At 36.2% G+C, this 24689-nt stretch overlaps 3 protein-coding genes and 1 non-coding gene across 4 annotated transcripts; 2 read left to right on the top strand and 2 right to left on the bottom strand.

Moving 5' to 3' along the window:
• Positions 1-1471: 1471 nt before the first annotated feature.
• On the bottom strand, positions 1472-1553 carry TRNAS-UGA (transfer RNA serine (anticodon UGA)). The gene has a single exon. It is a non-coding gene; the product is annotated as a tRNA-Ser (tRNA).
• A 5020-nt stretch (positions 1554-6573) lies between these two features.
• LOC130729712 (protein NUCLEAR FUSION DEFECTIVE 4-like) lies at positions 6574-9827 on the top strand. The gene is made up of 3 exons (XM_057581545.1): positions 6574-6985; positions 7813-8639; positions 9072-9827. Exons 1-3 carry the CDS (start codon positions 6650-6652, stop codon positions 9565-9567), a joined length of 1659 nt encoding a protein of 552 aa, XP_057437528.1. The 5' UTR covers positions 6574-6649; the 3' UTR covers positions 9568-9827.
• Positions 9828-16221: 6394 nt separating this feature from the next.
• LOC130729713 (uncharacterized) lies at positions 16222-16837 on the top strand. The gene has a single exon (XM_057581546.1). The coding sequence runs from the start codon at positions 16458-16460 to the stop codon at positions 16665-16667; it is 210 nt and encodes a 69-aa protein (XP_057437529.1). The 5' UTR covers positions 16222-16457; the 3' UTR covers positions 16668-16837.
• Positions 16838-20225: 3388 nt separating this feature from the next.
• LOC130729714 (uncharacterized) lies at positions 20226-20774 on the bottom strand. Its single transcript, XM_057581547.1, has one exon. The coding sequence runs from the start codon at positions 20623-20625 to the stop codon at positions 20419-20421; it is 207 nt and encodes a 68-aa protein (XP_057437530.1). The 5' UTR covers positions 20626-20774; the 3' UTR covers positions 20226-20418.
• Between the last annotated feature and the right edge of the window lie 3915 nt (positions 20775-24689).

Below are 24689 nucleotides of genomic sequence, written 5' to 3' on the forward strand. Positions count from 1 at the left end.
TGATTGTGAGTCATCCATAATTGAGGTTATGAGTCATCCGTAATTGAGGTTGTGAGTCATCCGTAATTGAGGGGGACCTAGCTGTAGCATTGACTCTGCCGTCATTCGCGGTTGAGTGAGTCTTTGGTCTGGTCAAAGCATCATGCCCGTGTTGGCCCTACGATAATTTTGGATGGATGGGCCTCTTGGAGTAACAATACCGGCTCGGTGTCACTGCTATGTCCGTGCGGCCCAGCCTTGAGACGGCCCGGATGCGTCCCCTGAAATGGTTTGTCCAGCCTAATAATGGTGTCTCATCCGGTCCAAATCACGAAGCGGTCCAGGTTGGATGGAATGAAGGGTGATATGGGTCCAGAGTTCGAATCCTGAGGAAGACTAATTTACTAACGGCACTAACAACTAACATTTGCCTATAAAAAAAACTATTAAGGGGTTTCGTGGTTTTTAAATTTTTATTTGATTAAAGTATTTTTAAAAAGAAATTATGACATGACAAATATTTAAAATGCAATTGGATGTCAATGTAAAATCTGTTATACATACATTTTCTTTAATCTCATATTCTTATATAAAAGAACCATAATTAATGGATAAATCAATCTCCCCTTGTATATAGCATTAAAATTAAATTAATATATTTAAAAAATCAATTTGATTGATATGTAATTTTGTCCTATTTGGTACGATAAGCTTCTTGTTGATATGTAATTAAATTAAATTTTTGAATGCATACCACTAATTCTTACTCTTGAATGCATACCAATTAAATTTTTGAATGCATACCAATATCTTTTATAGATCAAAATAATTCATGGGTGAGATTTGTTGAGATAAAAAAATAATTTAAAACTAAATCTTTTTAAGGGTGTTATACATTGTTGGACTCTCCAGCTGTATATAACATTAAAATTAAATTAATATATTTAACAAATCAATTTGATTGATATGTAATTTTGTCCTATTTGGTACGATAAGCTTCTTGTTGATATGTAATTAAATTAAATTTTTGAATCCATACCACTAATTCTTACTCTTAAATGCATACCAATAGCTTTTATAAAAAAAATAATTTAAAACTAAATCTTTTTAAGGGTGATATACACTGTTGGACTCTCCAACAGCTGGAGAGGATCCAAATTACTTATTTTAAAATCTCTATTGCAGATATTCTTATTCAGCTAACCTACAAGCTGAATCAGCACATGCTTAATTAAACATAACAAGGGAGAAAAAAATTGCTGGTCAGAGATGGGTTTGCAAGGAAATCGTTAAAAAGGAATGAATAAGTGGAATCCATTAATACATTCAATCATATTCAGTTTGTAATTGTAATGGTTCTTTGGAAATTTGAAATTGTCCTGCCGATTGGGGCAGAAAACATCAAGGTTTCAGAATCTATTCATAAGAATTATTAGGTTTGCTGTGCTTATTTTCAATCAGAGTTTACAAAAAAATTCAACAAAAGAAGAATCGTCGACAGCAGGGTTCGAACCTGCGCGGGCGTAGCCCAACAGATTTCAAGTCTGTCTCCTTAACCACTCGGACATATCGACTAATTTGCAAAGATGCTGTAAATGTTATTATATAACGTTGGCTAGTACTTGCATCTTTGTAGCATACACGAGGTGACAAAGAATTAACCCTTTATGATTTTTTTAACTTTTCTTGTTTAGTTAATTTTCATGAGAGGAACAGGGGGGTTAAAATACCTCAAGAACTCAATTTTGTCTTATTGAGTTTTAATAAAATAAGAAATGAGTCATTTCTCATTAGTTCACCTCCTCTATATATCTTTTTGATACATCAGAAAGTTAAATTGCACAATCAGGAATCGATCCCTAGACCTCCCCTAACCAACTCATATGTCCTCCAGCTCCTATAACTTGAACTATAATACGGGGAATCACCTCCTCTATATGAGTTGAAGCCAACATACCCTCAATTTTAAAATTATAGCATAACAAATCAAATCCAATTTGAAAAAATCGAAATCCGATACGACTAAAAATGAACAAACCAAAAACTAAAAACAATTGATTTTTTTTATAGGATATTAGATAGGATTTCTTAATTTTCAAAGCCGAACCAATCAAATGTCATTCATGCATTAATCAAATGTCATTCATGCATTAAGTTACCAAGTATTTCCCATTCGAACAGCTCCCTTCTCCACCTTAACTTCCACTCCCACCTTCCATCCTTCCACACCCCAATTTCAGAAATGACTTCATGGTGTTGTACAAACATATCAAAGAGCCTCTTATACTTCATCTTCAGATTTCCAATCTTTCCTACCCATTTGTGATGCCAAAACAAAGTATTCCTCCTATCCCCTATTTTCCTATGAATGCTTTCTTCGAACCATCTCCCCATCTCCCCCTAATCCTTCCACAAATCTCTACCCCAGAAAGATCCTACATATATCCTTACATCATTTCCAACACCTTGCACTAGCCCATACTTGGCTTTCAACACCTTGCACCACAAACTTAATTTCGTGGTCAGTTAGTACTTGACATCTCCATTGTGTTAACAACGCATTAATAAACCCAACTAGCTAGGTCCTTCACTGTCAACCCCCTCCCAATGTTCTACACACTACGTCCCACTTTACCATGCCATCTTCTTCTCCCCTTCTCCACTACTCCACAAGAACTCTCTTTGAACTTTCTTACATCGATTAGCAACACATTTGGAATTGAAAAAAACGACATGTAAAACAAAGGAAGAGATAGAAGCACACTCTTCAAGAGACATAGTCCACCAAAGGATAGAGACTTATGCTTCCACTATGCCAATTTCCTCCTCAATTTGTCTATCACTAGTTCCCACGTTACCGCCCTCATCGGATTCGCTCCTATCCGAATTCTCAAATACACAAAAGGGATTGTCATAACTTTGCAAGTCAGCATGGTAGCATATTGGTGTGTTTCCCTTGTACCCACAGATCGAAATACCAACAAGCTTACTTTTAGAAAAGTTCACCTTTAGGCAGGGCGGAGGCAGAAATTTTATAAGGGGTGCTAAGATCTAAAGGAATATAATTTATAAGAAAATTTAATTTTTTATCATATAAAGAATGTGAAAAAAATTATAAATAACTAACAATTTGTTATAAACACAATCAATATAAAATTAGTTTCAGTACAAGAGAGATACTAACCGACACCCATAAGAGGGCTTAAAACAAACAGCACCCATAAAAAAATTGTGGCAGTGGCAGCAACGTACCAATTGAGGAAGATAAATCAAGATTTTGTTGATTAAATTCTTGAAGCAGCAGCCAGAGAAAAACCCTATTGAACGCTTGAAGAAGGTAACAGAGGCAAGATTGAAGATAGATCAATTTTTTTGTAGTGTTGTTGCTTTTACAAAAAAAAAAGGTAATCAGTACTTGTACATTCGTATGTAACAAGCTATCTAGTAAGTGATAATATATTAAAAAAGTGCAAAGGTCTCACACATAATAAGAAAGACTGAAAGAGTAAAAGAGAGTGTAGGTAATGGTGGGTCCGTGGGTGCTATTCAGTTAAAAAAATATAATATATGAGACTCAAATTTTTTTTGTTAATAAAAAATCAAAATTCCAGGGTGGCTACAGCAGGGAGTAACCCCCACTGTGCCTCCGCCCCTGCCTTTAGGCCTTGTTTGTTAGAAGAGAAAGAGAGATAAAAGAGAGATGAGAGAAGTAACCTTTTTATGGTTTGCATTAATGGTAGGTGAGAGAGAGATTGGGGGTGGGTTTTTTCCCCCTTAACTTTTTCATCTCTTCGCGATTGCGAAGAGATTGAGGTTGGCTCACTTTTTTTTTTTCATTTTTGGCAATTAGTGGCGGTTTTAAACCGCAACCGCCACTATTTGCATCTGACGCACTTTTTGTATTTAAAATTATTATTTTAATTAAAAGTCAACTTTTTCTCTCTCTTCCACATCATTATTTCTCATATCTCTGCTCTTTATCTCTACCTACCAAATAACCAAATAAATCTACTATATTTCTCATCTATTTCTCTTTACTCAACTTCTCTATTCTCTACTTTCTCTTCTCTATCTCTCTCTTCTCTACCAAACAAAGCATTAGTCCGGACATCAGCTCAAAACATCTCAAAATGCTTTTCATAACTAACACATTCTGGTTTGTGGCTTCCCCAAAGAATAACGTATCATCTGCATATTGAAGCAAAGCAACCTCCACCTCTCTATTGCGGATCTTGAATCCTTTGAGCAAATTCTTTTCATGTGATTGCCTCATCAATCCACCCAGTCCTTCTGAAACTAATAAGAACAGAAATGGAGCCAAGGGCTCGCCTTATCCTAAACCTCTTTTCTTACGAAATTCCTCGGTTGGACTTCCGTTTCCCAACACTGACATTGACGTTGATTCAATGCAACCTTTGGTCCACTTGATCCATACCTTGCTACATCTCATCTTCTCATCTTGTAGTACAAAAAATTCCAACCAATTAATTAACAGAATTGTACCCCTTCTCAAATTCCACCTCGAAAACTATGCATTCTTTTTTTTTTTTTGGCCTTTTAGCTTTTTCCACTACTTCATTGGCTAACACAACCATCCAACATTGTCCTTCCACCTATGAACGCTGATTGCCTCTCATCAATTACTTTCCCCAAAACATTCCTCAACCTCCTAGACAACACTTTTGATATGATTATATATGTAAACAACATATGACACGGTATTGGCTTCGGTGGTACAGTACTTAAAAACTGTACCACTGTGGTTCAGTTTATTCACAACCATTGGATATATTAATTTTAAATTGACAGGTTGAGATTAAAGTTAGTAGAAATTTGAATTTACTAAAATATCTTTGTCATCAACAAACCCTCCTCTCTCTTCTGGGCTCTCTCTCCTTGCGCGTCTCTTTCTCTCTCTTATGTGTTGATCTTCTCACTCAACCTTAGTAACACTTAATCTGGTAATTTGCCTAAAAAACACTCAAACTGAATGCCAAACTAAAACAAAAAATTGAAACTTTTGCTCAGTTCAGTGCTTTTTTTGGATCTGATTCTTAGGACTCATGGAAGAGGATCTGGGTAGGGGAGGTTTGAGGTGCTTGAAGATGTGGAGAATCAATATATTCAAAGGGTATGCAACTATTTTCTTATCTTTCTTGAAATATGGAGTCAAATTGACATACCCATTTTTTCAAATCCCCTTCTTTTGCTTTATTCATGTTAAAAATCCAATCTTTTTTTCCTTTTTCTCTCATGAAACAGGGTGACCAAGCTTCAATCATTGGGGTGCAATAGATTATATGAAGGAGTTGGAGCAGTTGGTTCAATCCCTTGAATCACAGAAAAGGATGAGAAAAAATAAAGAGGGTTGTTCTTCTTCATCTATGTTTTCTAAGCCACCATCAGATTCATCTCCATCACCTGGTTTTGGAATGAGGTCATCATCATCCACATAAGTCAGAAGGATAAGCTGTTGAGAAAAAGAAGCAGATTTTCTCAGATTTGCTAGCACAGTGCAGAGAACCAGTGAAGAAGATGAGGATAATATTGTTCAAGGAATAAATAAATTGAGGGTATTATTGTCACTACATCTAAAATTTTATGTGTAGCATCGTGAGTCAATTTTTAACTGACCCACCAAAGACGTAGTCATATGACACCTTACTTTTGATATGATTATATATGTAAAGAGTAATGATATATACACACCTCATTTTTAAAACACTTCATTTCCACCTCTTTTTGTTTCTATCTCTCTCCTCTTACCATCTATCACATCTCATACTTTCTCTCCCTTACTTTTTCTTTTCTTCCTATCTCTCTCATCATTCCACCTCACACACCTCAAAATAGAGGTGTGTGAGTAACATTATTCTATATGTAAACCCACCAACGAGATTGGCTTAAACTCATTCAACTCCAATGGGTTTTCAACCTTCACTATAAAAGTAATAAAAGATACATTACCTCCCTTAGGCAACTTGCCGTTCTGATAAAAATCTTTCGCCATCCTCATTTAGATCTCTTTAATCATGTCCCAGAAAGTCTTGATGTAGTTAATTACAATGAGGTAGTTAATTAATACTTTATTCTAGCTAGTGGGTTGATTGATACTTATAATATTATGAAGTCACTTTTCTAATCAGTGAGGAGAGGGTATGTTTGGATTTTAATAAATGCCACGTTTTCTTGGTGAATAAAATGTACATCAAACATGAAAGAGCTCAAATAGTTTGCTCATGGCCGGTCCAAGGGTAAAACCACCCAAGCAAGGGCTTTAGACCTCTAAAAAATAATAAATTTTACTAAGTAAAAAAGGCCTCAAAATTATTTTTTTACTAAGTAAAAAGGGCTCCCATAAAAAACTAAATATTAATACTAAGTCAAAAAAAGCTTCACTTTAAATATTTATTTTAGGCCTCATATATTATTATTATTGGGCCGGTGCTGAGTTTGCTACTCACCTAACATAACATAAGATAACATAAACTCGAGTTATATATGTCCCACGGTCCCACCCACGTCCCGTCCTCCCAATTTAAAATTCCATGCGGGAAACCGCCTTTATTAAATATTACAATAATTATACACATGATGACACAAAATAGTAATACACAATAATGCACTATCTTTTGAGGAACCTTGTTGAAGCAGGTCAAAAGCCTTGGTGATGAGTGCGTTGCAGGAGAAGTTTGTGTCCTTGTACAAGAGCAGATGGCTGGTGTTTGTGGCTTCAATGTGGTTGCAATCATGGGGGAATGTTGGGTACTTATTTGGAAGCATATCACCTGTTATAAAAAGCTCCCTCAACTACAATCAGAAGCAGGTTGCCATGTTGGGAGTTGCCAAGGATCTTGGTGGCACTGTTGGGTACATCACTGGGATCTTGTGTGCGGTTTTGCCTATGTGGGGTGCTCTTCTTGTTGGTGCTGCTTTGGGCATTATTGGGTATGGTTGGGTCTGGATGATCGTTACTGCTCAAGTTCCTGCTCTCCCTTTATGGGCGGTGAGTCTATCTTTTGTTTAACCCTCATTTTGTTTTGGAGTTTTTATCATTGATCACCACCATGGCACCATCCCGTTAATTCATTTCGTGAGTACTCTTTCTCTTAACTTTGTTGAATTCTTCCTCGAATTAGCAATTTTGAACTCTTCATATTTGTTTGCTTTCTTGCTTTGTGTTTACCTTTCTTTCTGGTGGGATTGTCTAATGTCACCTTTAAGGCGTAAAAAAAATTATGACCTGCAAGCGTAAAAGAAATAATAAATAATAAACATTAGAATTAAAAAAATTAAAATGACTGAAAACTTGCAAACTAGGTAAGTCGTAAGAGCAAGGTGATACATGGGTTGAGGTGAGGGAGGTCTCTAGGGATCGAATCCTAGAAGATGCAATTTATTTTTCTGAATTCTAGGCAAAGATGCATGACACCTATATTATATAAAATCAAGTGGCGTGAAAAAACTACTCTTCTTTCTTTGTTGAGTAGCAATCTATTTGGAAATTAAATTTTACTTGAATCTACTTCAAAATTAGTATGGATCCAAATGGAGTGTGTTGTGGAGTGTGTTAATTAAAAAACATGCGCCATAACATTTTTCTCACCCAAGTTTCAGCACTTCTCATCCCTAAAGTAAGTAGTTGAAGGTTCATTTCTCAATTTTTGTGAATGTAAAAAACTTATCAAACAGTCTCCTATTACTTGGTTTGATACTTTGATAACTGTGGAATGAGATATTGGCTTGATAACTGTGGAGATATCTCGATGTATTTTAGTGTAAGTGTGATTCTACTGTGAAAGAAACACTTATTGTATTTACCACATTCTGCAGATGTGTGTTCTTATATTTGTAGGAACAAATTTTGAAACCTACTGCAACACAGTTGCTCTGGTGTCTTGTGTGCAAAGTTTCCCCCAAAACAGGGGACCTGTGGTTGGAATTTTGAAGGGCTTTGGTGGTTTGAGCGGTGCCATCCTCATACAAATCTATTTAGTTTTCCATTCCCCAGATCCATCATCATTGATACTTATGGTTGCTGTTGGTCCACCATTGATAGCAATAGCTCTTATGTTCATTGTTAGACCAGTAGAAGGTCACAAACAGGTGAAGCCTTCAGATGGCAAAAACTTCACATTTGTCTATGGTGTGTGTCTCCTATTGGCTGCTTATTTGATTGGTGTCATGGTTGTCCAAGATTTAGTTGATCTGAGTCAAGCTGTTACCACAGTGTTCACAGTGATCCTCATTTTGATCCTCATTGTCCCAATTGTGATTCCTATCTCATTGAGTTTCGGCCCGGAACAAAAACCTCTAGAGGAAGAGGAAGAATCACTTCTTCCAGAATCACCTAGTAATGTACCAGGAAAATCTCAACTGATGGATATTGATGATGATGAATTGGGGGTTAAGAAGAGAAGAGGAGGACCACAAAGAGGGGAAGATTTTACCTTGACACAAGCCTTGGTTAATGCAGATTTTTGGCTTCTTTTCATTTCAACTGTCTTTGGTGGTGGATCTGGGTTGACTGTGATTGACAATCTTGGTCAGATGAGCCAGTCTCTTGGATATGACAATGCTCATATATTTGTCTCCTTGATTGGTATTTGGAGCTTTCTTGGCCGTGTTGGAGGGGGTTACATATCAGAGATTGTCGTGAGGTAAAAAATTTACAACACTTTCATTCAACATTTATTTGCTTGTATAGATGAGTTATATCGCAATTGATTTTGGTAAAATTGATTACAGTATAAGTGAGTTGAAAGTGAAATAATTTCTATTTGAATACATTTACGAAAAAATGTATTTTTCATTGGGTAATGTTATGAAACTCAGTAACCTCAAAATTAATTATGATCAACGCAGAAACTATACTCTCTTTAGATTTTTTGGTCTAAATTCAATTTTTCAAAATGACTCACAAGAATTGATTATGCAAAGATCAATGTTTTCTTCATTCACAATTGACTTTACGAGAATTGATTTTGGAGTTTCCGGACGAGAAACCAAACACACTATTAGGTGTGTTATATAACCTTATCATCAAGACTTGTAATTCAGTTTCCAAATTTAATTGTGTTTTGTTTGAGCAGGAATGTTGTGTATCCAAGACCAGCTGCATTGGCTGTGTTTCAACTTGTTATGATTGTTGGGCATCTTATCATTGGTATGGGATGGCCAGGGGCATTGTATGTTGGCACTTTACTAGTTGGGCTTGGTTATGGGGCTCATTGGGCAATTGTTCCTGCTACTGCCTCTGAGTTGTTTGGTTTGAGAAATTTTGGTGCATTGTACAATTTCATTACTCTAGCAAACCCTGCAGGAACTCTCATCTTCTCTAGTCTCATTGCCAGTAGAATATATGATTATGAAGCAGAGAAACAAGCTCATATAGGATCACTTGCATTGCGCATGCTTAATGTTGGTGAGCCACTAAAGTGTGAGGGTTACATATGCTTTTTCTTGACTTCAATTATCATGGCAGGGTCCTGCCTTATTGCAGCTGGCCTATGCATGATTGTTGTATTCCGAACAAGGATTGTTTATGCCAAATTGTATGAAAAATCTTCTACTAGTAGGCTTCAATAGTCAGAGTTTGGATTATGTATTCTGGTTTCCATATACTTAGACAAGAAAGTATTGCAGCTGGTTTGAATTAATTGAAGATTGAAGATACAGAGCCAAGCATATAAATGAAGCAGTTTGAGTGTGGAAAACTAAACAAAAGGGGGGAAATTAAGGCTTTGCTAACTAGCTGCTACCATGTGGATGTGTATTCCTTTTAAAATATTTGTGGTATATTCTTTCCTTTTGCAAATAAACATTTGATGGGCAAAAAATATTTGACACTTTCGGTTACTATGAGCATCTTTATCCGGTGGAGGCGGCACTAGAAATGATAGTAGCGGTAGAGAGATAGGTGCCAACAAGCATGGTGGCTGAGGAAGGAGACGACGAAAGAGGTGAGGGTTTGTGAATGTGAAGACAGAATGTGGGGACAGGGGAAGAGGTTGGTGGTAGCGTTGAGATGTGTGAGTGGGAGAAGATTTGTGTATGACAAACCCTTTTCTCCTCAAGTTTCAGGACCAACTCCTTTCATGAAAGAGGGTGGAAATTGTCCGATCCTGCTAATTACAAGAAGAAAATCGGCCCTATATCTTTTTTTTTTTGGTACATAATCGGCCCTACATCTTTAATAATTGATATTTCAAATAATGCAAAAATCATACATTACAAAAATATGCACAGCCTTTAAAAAAACAAAAATATGCACAATCTTAACATATCCGCCAAATAAATAAATAAAATCAGGTGTCTTGCAGTTCAGTTTTCTCAATCTATTTTATCTTCCTCTTATATATGTAACCAAAAAAAATATCTTCCTTAATTTCTTGCCAAATCCCATCTATTTCCCCTCTTTTTATATTTCTCTACCACTATTATAAATTGGTACAACTTCCCTTCAAAGCAGAGGAAATCAATAACAAAAAACCATGGCTCGATTCTTTGCTCAACACTCTCTCCTTTTCTTGTTCTTTCTCTCTTGTGTTCTTTCCTCTTGCTCAGCCAAGACATTGCAAGTTGGTGACATTTGCTCAAAACATTCAAACCCTTCAACTTGGGTTACTATTTTATACTCCATCACTCCGGGTGTAGCTTTGGGTGCAGATCTTGATAGCCTTTCGCGCTATATCATCACTTTAGCTAATACCAATGCTTTTAACACCATATCCCTTCTTAACTCTCTCATAAGAAACACTACTGAATCAGGGTTGAAATCGCGCTATGAATCGTGTTATATGGATTATAGTGACGTCTCGCTTTCCTTCACCCTTGCTCTTCAGTCTTACAAATCTGGAGATTATGAAGCAATTAAATCCGATGTCAATGCTGTGATGAACAAAGTTCAACATTGCGATTCAACTCAACAAAGTGCTTCATCAACACTCACGGACAGTAACAAGTTTTCTCAAGATATTTGCATGATCATTATGATTCTAGGGGATTTTCTTGCTGGGAAATTTTAGTTAGATTAGTTATATAATATATGTAATTTCCCTTTTTAAGCTAGTTGAAATTAGTTATTTTTTGTTTTTCTGATATGTCAAGGACTATCAATTTTAATTTTCCATAGAAATAAGACTTAAAAAACAAGACATTATTTAATGAGGAGTCACGTTGTCATTGGTTTTGTTTTATGGAATAAATTTCTGTCATCTCTTTCCCTCAATATTGCTACTAAATTTCATTTGTATATGCATCCATCATTTGCACCATCATGGAGTTTGGACTTTCATGATGAACATGTGTTTTTATCCACACCTTGAAGGAAGGGAATCAATGAATCAATGAATCGACCCCTCTTCTTTTGGTGGATGCTATATGAGTTTTTATATTTTAATTCAAAATGTTGATTCCAATTACCATTAATTCGTTCATTCTAATTTACCCCATTATTCTATGGTTCCTTAATTAGAACATAATTTTAATTAGCTCCCTATAAAATATTTCTACATCCATTAAGTTCCTTAATTAAGGGCATCTTTTCAATTAAGTTTGCAATCAAATATTCCCTAATTTAACTACAGTCAAAAAAAATTCCCGCATCTTATTTCTGGTTGAATGTATTTTTCAATAATTCCCAAGAAAATATCACCCCTTCCACCTTTCCTTATTCAACTAGTAAACTAGGTTAAAAAAAACCTAGTACACTAACTTGTGCCTAGCACATGATTTATATTAATTAAATACATGAAAATTTAATATTTTTGAATTTAATTATGTGCTCTATTAAAACTATTTAAAATAAAAGGAAAAATATTTATTGATGACTAAAAAATTTTAGTGGAAAATTTAATTAATATGGGATTTTTTAAAGTTAAATTGCTTTCACAATTCTGACTCGAGTATGGTGAAGGAAAAAAAAAAACACCCCAAGAATATGACTCCTAGGAATCAAACTCCTCGAGCAAGAGATTCAAACAATTAATGTGGTAGTTATGTATGATATCAGTTAGATTATGCATTATGTATTTTAAAAATCCAACGTATGTTATGATTTAAAATATTATTGTTTATGAAAAAATCAATATTTAAGATATAGAAATTTTTAATTTCACTTTATATTAATATATCAATAAATGATTGATTTTTTTTAATGTTAGAAATTGAATCTTAATTTTAATGTTAATAGTAGAATTACTTTAAATATTATCATATATTTGATAATTTTAAATTATTGATTGATATTATAAACGTGTAGCATACCGATATTATTTCGTAAATACTAAAAAAATGAAAAATAATCTTATGCAGAGTGATCGATTTTTTTGTTTCCCTTATAAAATGTTAATAAGAGACATAAATCACATATATAAAATCGTGATTTGTCGTATTAAATTGTATATATGTTTTTTTTACAACAAAAATTTATTAAATTGTATTTTTTTTTTCGTTCATCGGAAAGATAAATTGCACCAGTCAGAAATCGATCCCTGAACCTCCCCTACTCAATCCATATGTCCCCAAGGCCCCAACGGCCAACTCCTACCACTTGCTATCCTACGGTACATCGTCCAAGCTATCATTTGCTAAGTATGTGTTCACACTTCTCAGAATAGACTAGTGACCCCCCATCACACATAATAGATTAGTAACCTCCGTCAAAAGGTACCTTGTTTATGATAGCTATTAGTCTTAACCAGTTCTAGTGGTAGACTTGTAACCTCGTTAAATGGTATCTCATCTATAATGGATTAATGGTTACTAGCCATGGCTCGTCCTAGTAATGGACTAATAACCTCTTCAAACGGTACCTCATCTATGATAGTTACTAGTCCTAGCGCTGGACTAGTAACCTTGTCAAATGTTCCCTCCCATAGAAGCTACTCACCTCAAAGTACGATAGTCGGACCCGTCGGGACGAGAGTACGGTCCAATGACTTGACAGAAACTAACTTCTTGGCTATCCCCTAACTAAGGGAAGATGTTAACCTAATTAACCCCAAAATCTACCCTAACCTTTAATCCCTATCACATCAAAGTTAGATCAATTAACTATCTCAATACTCGACGAGGTCTACCACACGCAAGAGCCTGCAGAGGCGTCGAATAGAGTCAGAGTTAAAGAGATCAAACGACACCAAGGGATCGACTAGCCTTCCATCCACGGAAAATAGAGGTTCCCAACAACCGGCAACCCGATGGCCAGAACCTCGTACCAGGAAAGTGCGAGCTAGACTACATAAAAATGTAATTTTCCCATCTAAGGTAACCAATCTTCTTTAATTTCTTTTTTCCTTTCAGTGTTTACCCTTGCTAACTTAAGTTTTGGGGCACTAACATGCAGGAAACCACTAGAGCGCAACCAACCACTAAAGCGCAACCAACCTGCACCAAGGGATCGACTAGCCTTCCATCCACTGGGAAAAGAGAGGTTCCCAACAACCCGCAACCCGATGGCCAGAACCTCGTACTAGGAAGGTGCGAGCTAGACTACATAAAAATGTCATTTTCTCATCTAAGGTAACCAATCTTCTTTCATTTCTTTTCTCCTTTCAGTGTTTACCCTTGCTTGAGTACTAACATGCAGACAATCACTAGAGCGCAACCAACCACTAGAGAGCAATCAACCTGCACCAAGGGATCGACTAGCCTTCCATCCACTGGGAAAAGAGAGGTTCCCAACAACCGGCAACCCGATGGTCGGAATCTCGTACTAGGAAGGTGCGAGGTAGACTGCACAAAAATGTCTTTTTCCCATCTAAGGTAACCAATCTTCTTTAATTTTTTTTCCTTTCAATGTTTACCCTTGCTAACTTAAGTTTTAGAGTACTAACATGCAAGAAACCACTAGAGCGCAACCAACCACCACTGGAGCACCACTCACCGCCAGTTTCCTATCGTTCCCATCCACGAACTCTATTGTCTGGAGATTTGATTAGACTCGTCTCATCAATATGTATTAGAAAATCATCTTTCAGGAGAGACTTGTTAATTAAGATTCTTCTGAAATGGATTCACACAAGAAAAAAAATCAACAAGTGGTACTCCTGTTTATCTGATAGTGTCTCAGTTTATTTGAGCACTTTGTTATAACCTGCTTTTAAAGTGTTGATGCAACCGCCAACCGAGATGGGGTGAACCTACAGACTGCTTGATTTATGGGATATACTTAATTACCCTTTTCTTTCTTTTGTTTATATATAAGGCTTAATTGCAACTTTGGTCCTCGACGTTTACCAATGTCACGATTTTGGTCCCCCACCTAATTTAATTACGTGGATGGTCCCTGAAGTTGTAGGTCGTGTGCAACGTTAGTCCTACCGTTTATTTCTTAATGGAGGAGACTTACGTGGACGTCTAGTTGGAGAGAGAAAGGAGGTATGAGGAGAGAGGGAAGCACGTGAGTATCACGTGACCCTTATTTGAACACATTATACCCAAACCCCTGACCTCCCTAGAACGAAGAAGGTAACGCTATTTAGATCCCTAGGGTTTCAGATTTGGGTATAATGGGTTCATATAAGGTTCATGTGAGTTCACGTGATACTCACGTGCTTCCCTTTCTCCTCAGATCTCATTTTCTCTCCAACTAGACGTCCACGTAAGTCTCATCCATTAAGAAATAAACGGTAGGACTAACGTTGCACACGGCCTACAACGTCGGGGACCATCCATGTAATTAAATTAGGTGGGGGACCAAAATCGTGGCATTGGTAAACGTCGGGGACCAAAGTTGTAATTAAGCCTATATATAATATCCTATTCGATTGTTTAGATTGTAAGCAATCAAAAAGTGTCATTTCTCTATCGAATCAAAAATAGCTAACCAAAAGCAAGCGTCTTTCCAGATAACCTTTCATTCTTTTTTGTCAAGGAAAGAGCATGTTGTGATGCAATTAGTCAATAAACCAAGTCATTTATCCTGTAAAGTAAACTTTATTTTATTTATATCAACTTCCTATAATCTGATGAGTCATGATCATCCATCAAGGGGAACATCTATATATCAATTGAAATCTTATCGTATTCCTTCTTTTGCATTATGAAAGAAAAAACACAAATAATTGTATTTCATCAACTTGCTTTTGTGCTCTCTTTTTTAACATAACATGAGAAGGAAAATTAAAGGAAAGCTGCGGATATCGAATGTGTCTCTTTTAAAATGAGGAGTGCTCTTTACAAAGATATGTTTTAATCACAGTTTCTTGATATTTCAATTTTGAGATTTGTAATTAGATTGCAGTACTGATTTTAATTAATAAGTTAGACACAAATTTCAATAAGGTTATAGAAACTGATTTAAGTGCTTCATAAATAAATAGTTTTGTCAAAAATGTGTTATGTAAAAAACTAGACTAATTATAAAACATTAAAATTATTTAGGCTTAAATACCCTTTTAGTCCCTGAAATTGTAAAGGGAATCAAACCGAATCCCTGAAAAAATTTCGCATTAAATTCGATCCCTGAATGAGTATAAAAGATAATTATGTCGCTAGGAGGTACTAAGTTCGTCGCTAATTTATATATTGAAAACTTTACCATTGTAATGTCAATTTGCCTCTTTGTTAGCAATATACGTTTTTCCTTCTCTAAATTTTGCATTTAAATTGAGGCGGAGTATAATTTTTGGATAAATGAGGTAGAATATCATTCCGTCAAACCTTGGGGTGAGTGTGTTTTACCATAAAATCTATTATTATTACTTCTCATTTCAAATTTTGATTAATGTGTTGTTTAGATTGGAGAGAAGAATGTAAGGGTAAGAAGACGTTGAGAAAAAAATGGTAAGAAAATTAGTGGCTTATTATATTGTTTCGCACCAAAGAAACAAGAAAATAAAGCTTAATTAAATTCTTCTTCATTTGGAAATGATTTTTAGATTCAGAAATAATGTCGACATATACTTTAGACATAAGTATTTATGTTAATCTAGGATGTCTAGTGAAAATTGCCAAAATGCATTTTCACCTTTTTTTTTTATAACTCACCGAGTTATGGCGGTGCAAAAGTGTTACAAACCTTGATGTCGATTGTATGTTGAATTTTGCGAGGGTATACATATCGGAACTGCCCTTCATTTATTCAGTTGGGTAACAGTACCCCTATGGTTCAATGATACACGCTTAATCTGTCTTAAGTAACCTCTCAGGCTAGATTCTTCTCAATTTCAGTTGGTTAAATGTACCCATATTTGATTAATTTTGTACTTGGGATGATGAAGCTTCCTTTTAGTTTTAATGCCGTGCGTGTGGGAGTGAATTTTTATAAATCTGAATCAGAATAACTTGATTCTATCACCTTCACTTTTTCCACATCATCAATTGCTTGTCTCTTCTACCAAGATGACACCACCTTTCTATCTCATTTTCTCTTTAATTAAGTCCTATATATTTCCACTCATTCTGTTATTGAAGCCAGCCACAATTGAAAATAGACAGAGTAAGAACACAAAGAGAAGAAGAAGGAGAAGAAAATGCAGGATTGGGGGCCAGTTTTTGTGTCAGTGGTGCTCTTCATTCTCCTCACTCCTGGGTTGCTGGTTCAGATACCTGGCAGAAGCAGGGTCGTAGAATTTGGCAACTTCCAAACTAGTGGATTATCCATCCTGGTCCATGCTGTTCTCTACTTTGCTTTTGTGTGCATTTTCTTGCTAGCTGTTAGGATCCACATGTACACGGGATAATTCATGATCATGAAATGGAATACATACCCTGAATCAGTGTGCACATGTTGTGTCTGGGCTGGATTGAACAATGGTATTTGATGTGTTCTCGCTGTCTATTTTTCTGTTTATAATTTTCATGGAATCAAGCTTCTGAATTAGTGATAATCTATTCAGTTTTTAGTCCTTCAGTTTCACTTTTCTTTAATTTTCTTCTCTTTTGGAGATGTAGTTCACCAGTAAATTTAAGAATTGAGTGTCCCATGCTTTGATATTGAATATATAATTTGTGCTTTGTTTCCACAATCTGAAACTTATTTTAATAAGGAACATGGAAGCTAGTGTATTTAGAACTCAGTTGGATTTCCATTTTGTCGCATTAGCATGTTTGGATACCAGCTAGTTGAACTCAAAAACCACATTGAAAAGGACCAATAGAAGCATATGGATGAATTGAGGGCGCGTTAAACATTAAAACCCAAAAAACTTGGGTAGCTTGCCCACGCAAGTATATACATAATTAATAATTAAAATGATTAATTAAAATCAAAATTCCCAAAAACTCTTGATCACAATTTGAGAAACTCAATCTCATCTTGAGATGTTCTCATATTATCACCAAGAACACTGAAATAGTATCCTAGAAAGGCAGAAACTAACCAAACTCAATTAAACACCAAATTAAATTAGAATGGTCTCTTTTTCTCTACCCATGAATTAAAAGGAGTCACTTCTTCTTCACTTTTTTTATGTTCAAAATCCAAAAATCTCATATTTCTTCATAGAAATGAGATTCCTTCACCACCGAGCAGCGTTCAATATGAATCGGACTTCGAAAGTTAATTAAAACAGTAGGGTCAAGAGAAGTGAATGATGATTTCGACTTTGTGATCAATGTATAATTGATGCACATTATTTATAATATACTCAACATGAACACACAGATTGCGTTTGTGCTTTATTTTAACAACTTAGCTGAGTTTTGCTCTACCACACTTAATTGGACTCTAACTTGAAAAATGTTTAATTCTTGATTTTAGCTACTATGACCTTTTGCACTGGAACATGTTGTAACTGGAGTTGTGCTCGTTCGAACAAGGTGCTTGATAGGCTGCGCCTACCGTGTGTCAGTTTCAAACTGACACACGGTGCTTCAGTTTTCCTATATGAGTGATAAGATAAAATTACCCTTCATTGCTCAAATTTTTCCATCTTTCTCCTTCCACCATCATCAACACTCACTCTTCTAACCTTCAAGTTTTCCAGATCTGCAGATTAATTGGAACTGAATAATGGGTATGACATTTACCAACTCTCACTCTTCTAATCTTCAACTTCAACCTTTCTCTTCCAACCCTATCTTCTTCTTCATCTTCTGTCACAAAGCTCTTCACTTTCTCCATCCCCATTTCCAATTAACCAGATTCATCAAAACTGGGTTTGTGTCTATTCTTCTGGGTTTTGCTGGGTCTCTAACTGCAGTTCATCCAGCCACTGCGTTGTACAGCCACAACCCCAACGCACCGCACATCCGCCAGCGGTTGTACAGCAACACCAGCGGCGTTCTCAGCACAATCGGTACTCCGACCACTGTAGAACCATGGAGATGGCTTACCTGATGGCTTTGAAGCATTTCTGGGCAACAAAACACCAAAGATCTCCACCACGGTTCCTAGATCTGAGCAAACTTCCACATACCTGCAACTGGAGTTTCCAGCCAACTCCGGCGTCGTTTTAAAGCGAGACCACCACCATTAGACTTCTCGTCTTGAGAGCTTTCAGATCTTGTAGTTAGCTCGTTGAAGTGAAGCTTGGGTGCGCGGCGGACAAAGAAGCGACACGGCGAAGATGGTGCGGTGGTGGATGAATCCGACCAATGGGGGTGGGTTGGGGAAGAAGAAGGGTGTTTTTGTAAATTAAGATATAATTAACAAATGAATTGTTTTAATGCTAATTTATCTGAACCGTTAAAATTTGAAAATATCAGATCTAATGGTGCATATGAAACTGAAGCACCGTGTGTCAGTTTGAAACTGACACACGGTAGGTGAAACCCTTGATACGTGGTTGGAAAACTTGAAGAACGATCTAAAACTTTCATGTTGAACCCAACTTCTGAATCTGTCTCTAGATTGGTCGAAAGCAGAGCATAATCAGATGTTGATTTCACATTCTGATGATGATCCCACATTTTGATGATGATGCCAAATTCTGATGTCAAGTTATGATGGCACATTCTGATACAACATCATCAGCGTATGCTAAAGCATCCTGATCTTTCAGAACATACCTACATTTTGGACTGTCGTTGTGTTTTAGATTTATTGAGTCATTATCCAAAGTTAGAGCGCTTCGTGGGATGCCCATGGTGTGGACCATGGTCACATTTCAAAGTCACACCACCATAGTAAAGAGTTAGAAAACTTTGCTACCAAGCCACATTCCCGATCGCACCCAAGGTTTGTACTTTACAACGAAAAAGCGCTTCGAAATTTCGAACATATGATCACTTGAGAGCGCCAAATTTCGAATTGTGTCTACCTTCAGTGTTAATTTTTTTTAACCAATAATTTATTTCATTTTTGCACGGGTTGTCTAAATTATCCGTGAGCGTAATTCAACCTCACCCTAACGCACCAATAAGATCATCTATTTAAAATAAAAAAGTAAAAAAATTATATACTCACTTATCTTAAATGTTATTATCTCGGATGGATTTGGATCACCTCATGCACCAGTGATCTTGAATTTTTTTTCTTTCATATATAAGACAAACTAATGACCAACTCAATAGGATATTGTCACAGCTGATGAGAAGCTAATAAACATTAGAAAGAACTAAAAAGATTGAATTACAAAACTTAAAACGGTAAAGGTAAAGATTCATCCACATATAAATTAATTTGTGCGACATCCCTAGAGCATATTAACTAGTGGTGATAAAAATCGTCTTTTGGCGATAAAAACTGCTACTAATTATTATGTCCAAAGGGTGGTGCCATAAAGGATATGTCTATCTATAAGTAGCCAATTTAAAATTTTAATACTACTATTTTGTACTAGATTTGATTTGTCTTGTCTCTCAAACTCTTAGTGACGCCGTAACTATCTTTTTTTTTGGTCAAGAAATCGCTCCTATCACTAAATTGGGCTGGTCCCAAAACGGCCCAAACCCTTACCACAAAGGGTTAACGGATTAGTAATAATAGCATTTGCCGCCCAGAAAGTAAAACAGACCCCAGAGTATTTGCTTAGTACCTGTCTTGATGAGGATTCTGATTAATTTGATCGCATTAATACAACAAACAGTTGAAAGCATGTTTTACTACGCATAGCAGAATTCAAAGTAAAAATTGAAAAATTTACTCCAAACTCAAGGTTGTGATAGACTGATAGGGAGTAAATTGATTGCTTATGACCGATTAAAATAATTCAGTAACATGAAACAAGAAGGGTTGATATTCAGTTAGCCTGCCAAGCTCTTCCTTTTTTTTTTTTCTGACAAATTAGTTTCACATAATTTTTGTTCATGTAATCTAACAAGTAGATTTCTGAGGAAGCACCAAGTTAACAAGTAGATTTCTGAGGAAGCACCAAGTTAATATGGTAAAAAGCTACAAATTCTCAGGAAATTAAGCTTTAGGACCTAACTATAAGAAGACAACAAGAAATTCATAAGTGCACATATAGGAACAGATAGACACTTTTTCTAAATTCTACTTCAAAAGACAACACAACATGTCAGATTTCTTAACATAGCCTTTGCTGCTGCCTAGATATAAACATGGACAGAGAGAACAATGAAGAACAACATCAGAAAGAGACCATAAATAACAGTGTGTACAAAAATGGATGCAACAGTAGTCTTCATGTTCATAAACTCGAATGGCGCATTCTTCCCCGGCAACTGAAAGATCATTCCTGGACTCAATAGCCAAAACAGAGCAGCAGCTATGAGAGGAGGAGCCCAATCGTTCATTGTGTACCTCTAAGAATAAGTTCCAAAGCTTGAATGAATGAATCAAGAGCAAGTAGAAGAGGTAATAACTAGAAAAAAATTAAAAGAAGGATCAAATTATTTAAGAGTACCCATTATTGGTGGGTTCTATCCCACAAGAAATGGAATTGGAATCCTATAAAGCTAGCATAAAAATAATCAATCCTTTTCACTTTAATATCTGTCCTCCTTTTTATCCGGGCCAGTGTGTGGAATTTTCAGGATAAGAAAGGCATCGTTTTCATTAGTAGTCAATATCACACGGCTTGTAATGGTGGATGGCTGTGGCTACAACCAATTAAGAATGGCATTTTTTTTTGTTAAGCCAATGAAGAATGAAGAATAGCATTTGTATTCAATTATAAACAAACAATGGCGGTAAGATGTGGTTGATAAAACTTATCATCGTGCATTTAGTGGCCGAAAAGACTCACTTTATTGCCACTATGTAGGCAATAATACCTATTAATTACACGTGTTTTAAAAATTGGATTAATAGTTGAATCAAAGAAGATACTTATTGATTCATGATTCATGATTGATTGCGTAATGATTCATAAAATCGTATGAGATTACAATATTACAGTAAGGGGTTGTCGAATCTGAGTATAGGACAATGGTAAGGGGTAAGGGTTGCTTCGTTGGAATGCTACTTTCTTGAAGACGGTAAGGGATTATCGAATATGAGTATAGGACAATGGTAAGGTGTAAGGGTTGCTTCGTTGGAATGCTCCTTTCTTGAAGAGACCCTTTCTTCTTCGACCATCAAGTGGGCTTCATAGGTGTGTATCTACAAGGCACTCCAACGCTTAAATTAACAAAATTGGGGAAGAAATAAGGATTAGAGTTAGAAGATAGTTTGTACCTATGGAAGTCCCCTTATCATGTATTCATACATAATTGTGTAACAAACCTGAAGGGAATCATGTGAGTATATTATATGGATATTGAGGTGCCCCTTTTCTCCAATATATTGGGTTATGAATCATTACATTTTTTTCGACAAAGAGTTGGTTGCTTGAGGAAACAAACCTAAGGGCAGAGGATAGAGCGCTCCACAACGTCTTGGTTATGACTACTTTCGAGAAAGGTGTCGCTTTCTCGTAGAAGGATCTCGTCGATGCCCCTCGTTCTTATGTTCCGATAACTATCGGTAGAGGTGTCTTTCTTGAAGACTTTATCATGTCGCCCTTTTTAATTTAAACACTACTCATTTTATCTTTTGCAATTGCGCACAAAGCATGTTGAGTTATGTAATAAGGAATTTACGCCTCCAACAACTTTAGATGAGTCGTTCTTCTCTTACTCTGGATTTCGCCGATGGGCGTCCCTGGGACCGCCATTGTCTAGCTCACGCCTAATGGTAGAGGTTCTTTCGGGGTTGCTTCCAAGAAAATTAAACATATAAAGTTCTGAAATCCTAAGGGGCTTCGGACTAAAAAAGGGAGTATGATGCTTCAAGAAAGAGTGCGAGGCTCTAGGCCTGAGATTTTTTTGAACTCGAGGCCTAATTGGGTTCATTTGGTATCAACTGGGGATCTCAGCTTTGGAGAAAGAAAAGGAGGCGACCGCAGTAGAGATTTGAACCATGGTCTAGTTGATTAAGGCGGAGGAAAAAAAGGAGATGACTGACTTGGCCTAATCTCACCAAGAGAAACTAGAGGAGGGTGATTAGAGAACGAATTCAACCGGCTAGGAGCAATTTGACCATACTCTTATTATAATAATAATAATACTAATAATTAGATAAGAAATATTTAGTATGAGTGCTTGGAACCCTTCTTCTGGCTTGAGCATATCAGTGAACTGCAATGGTAGTTGTTGAGGTCTCCTAGCAGTGCACAGTTTGGTGGGTGTGTCTGGAATAGTGCTAGCTAGTGATTGGATTGCAGGCTATCTATGATCTAATAGTGATCCTACCATCCTCCACATGGAGTTGCTTGCCATTTTCCATGGGTCGAGGGTTGCTTAGGATACATGTAATTTGTTACTCTGATTCGTTATAGGTAATTTCTTTGGTTATGTGCCCTTGTTTGAGCTTTCACGTGTATGTAGTGTTAATTTGGAACATTAGGGACCTCCTTAGTAAGTCCATACTCTCACAAATAAGAGAAAACACTTGCGTATATGTTTTGACCAAAGTTGCAATCCGAAAGTCTTTGGATTTCCTTCTAGTTCAAGACCCCCTTGAGCTGGAGCTTTTACTCCTTGTAGATGTTATAGGGGCTAACTTTGCTGGGTTTAGGGAGTTTCACTTTTCCGTTTCCATTGTTAGTGTTGTAAAAAAAAAATATATGGATGATAAAATAATAATAATTTATTACATTCATGTTTATTGCTCACATTCTTCCATTCTTTTTTTCCTTTATTTCTCTCAATTTAAACAACTTAACAATCACTTACTCTATTTTTAACTTTCATTTTTACCTCCGTTCCAAACAAATAAAAAAAAACTACAAAATTTACATTCTCGAGGATTCCTTGACAATGCCGAGGTCCAAAGATACTTCATCCGTTCCTATATAAGTAACATTTTAAGATTATTGCACAAGTATTAAAAAATAACAATTAATTTTCTTATTTTATTAAAATTACAATCTAACTTCCTATTATATCCTTTATCTCTCTTATTAATTCCAACTTTTCATTTTTTTTACCACCAATAAATGAAGGGTACAATTGATAAAGTATAATTAATGGTCTCTTAAACTTCGTAAAGTGACCGATAATTATGAACAAAGTTCAACTAAAAATAATGTTAGTTATATAGAAACCGAGAGAGTAAGAAAGTGATGTAATTAGATTACGAGGCGTGGATAAAAATGAAATTATGGTAACATGAGAAAAGCATCATATTCGGGTCCCCGCAAATCTGAACTCGAACCGTACCCGATTTCTCACTGCGAAAACGTTAAATTATTTGTTCAATTTCCTAGTACCCGTGAGTAAACTAAACAGGGAATTAGATTTCCCACCCCCTGTTTTAGAATTGCCACCCTAGCCTTTTTAAAAAAATGTCGGGACTACCCTCCGGGACTTAAACCTCCATACCAGTCTAGAGGTTGATGTTCTGGACTAGTCCGAGAGTTAAAAGTTCGGATTCTTTAGTTACAGTTAAAATAACATGATCGGTGTCGTGGCCATCTTGGAGGACTTGCCTAACGAATTGTTGGGTTGAAATGTTTGGTTTGTAATTGTGGTGGTGGTTGAGATTGTAATTGATGAATATGCCTTTTGGTTTGGTCTTAACTTACTGCATTCTGCTGCTTGGTAAGAGTTATCCAGGACTTTAAGTTTCGAATCTATCCAGGACTTTAAGTTTCGGATCAATCCAGGACTTTAAGTTTCGGATCAATCCAGGACTATAAGTTTCGGACTGCTTCATAATTAAATTTACCACCCCCCTTTTTTAGACGTCCGAGAGTTGAAAAACCGGATTAATATGAAACTTCAAGATTCGGATCTTTCAAACCAAATACTGTCACAAAGACAGAAACGTGAAAATGCAGTGACAATAATATGGGACAAACAGACCTCGTTACAATACTGAAGGAAAATATTCTTGCTAATAATATGGTTACAGACATGGTTACAGACATGGTTACAACATTACAAACATGAATCATATTATCAATCTTCTGTTATGTATGTTAAATCAAAGTTGGTAATAACACGAGGACCAATCCAAACAGTGTGTTCAGCCATAAATGGGGGGTGGTTGGGTGGTTGAGGAGTTTATGCAGGCCATAATGGTGGTGAGGTAGGTGAAGCTATGGAGTAATGGTGCTGAAAAAGGTGGTAGAATCTGTCAGAGGTGTCCGAAAGTTGAAGTTTCATACTAATCCGAAGAATGAAGTTTCGTACTGATCCGAAGGTTGAAGTTTCGGACTAAAACACGGAGGGACAATATTGGTTTTTCCCCACTTTTAAATGGGATGGAAAATCTAAAACAGGGGGTGGGAAATCTAATTCCCAACTAAACACTCACACTCACACCTGCCACTTTTTCCTTGTGCTTCCAAATTGTTCCAAATTTCCAAGCATCC

The sequence above is a fragment of the Lotus japonicus genome, chromosome 1 (genome assembly GCF_012489685.1).
Source record: "Lotus japonicus ecotype B-129 chromosome 1, LjGifu_v1.2".
NCBI lineage: Eukaryota > Viridiplantae > Streptophyta > Magnoliopsida > Fabales > Fabaceae > Lotus > Lotus japonicus.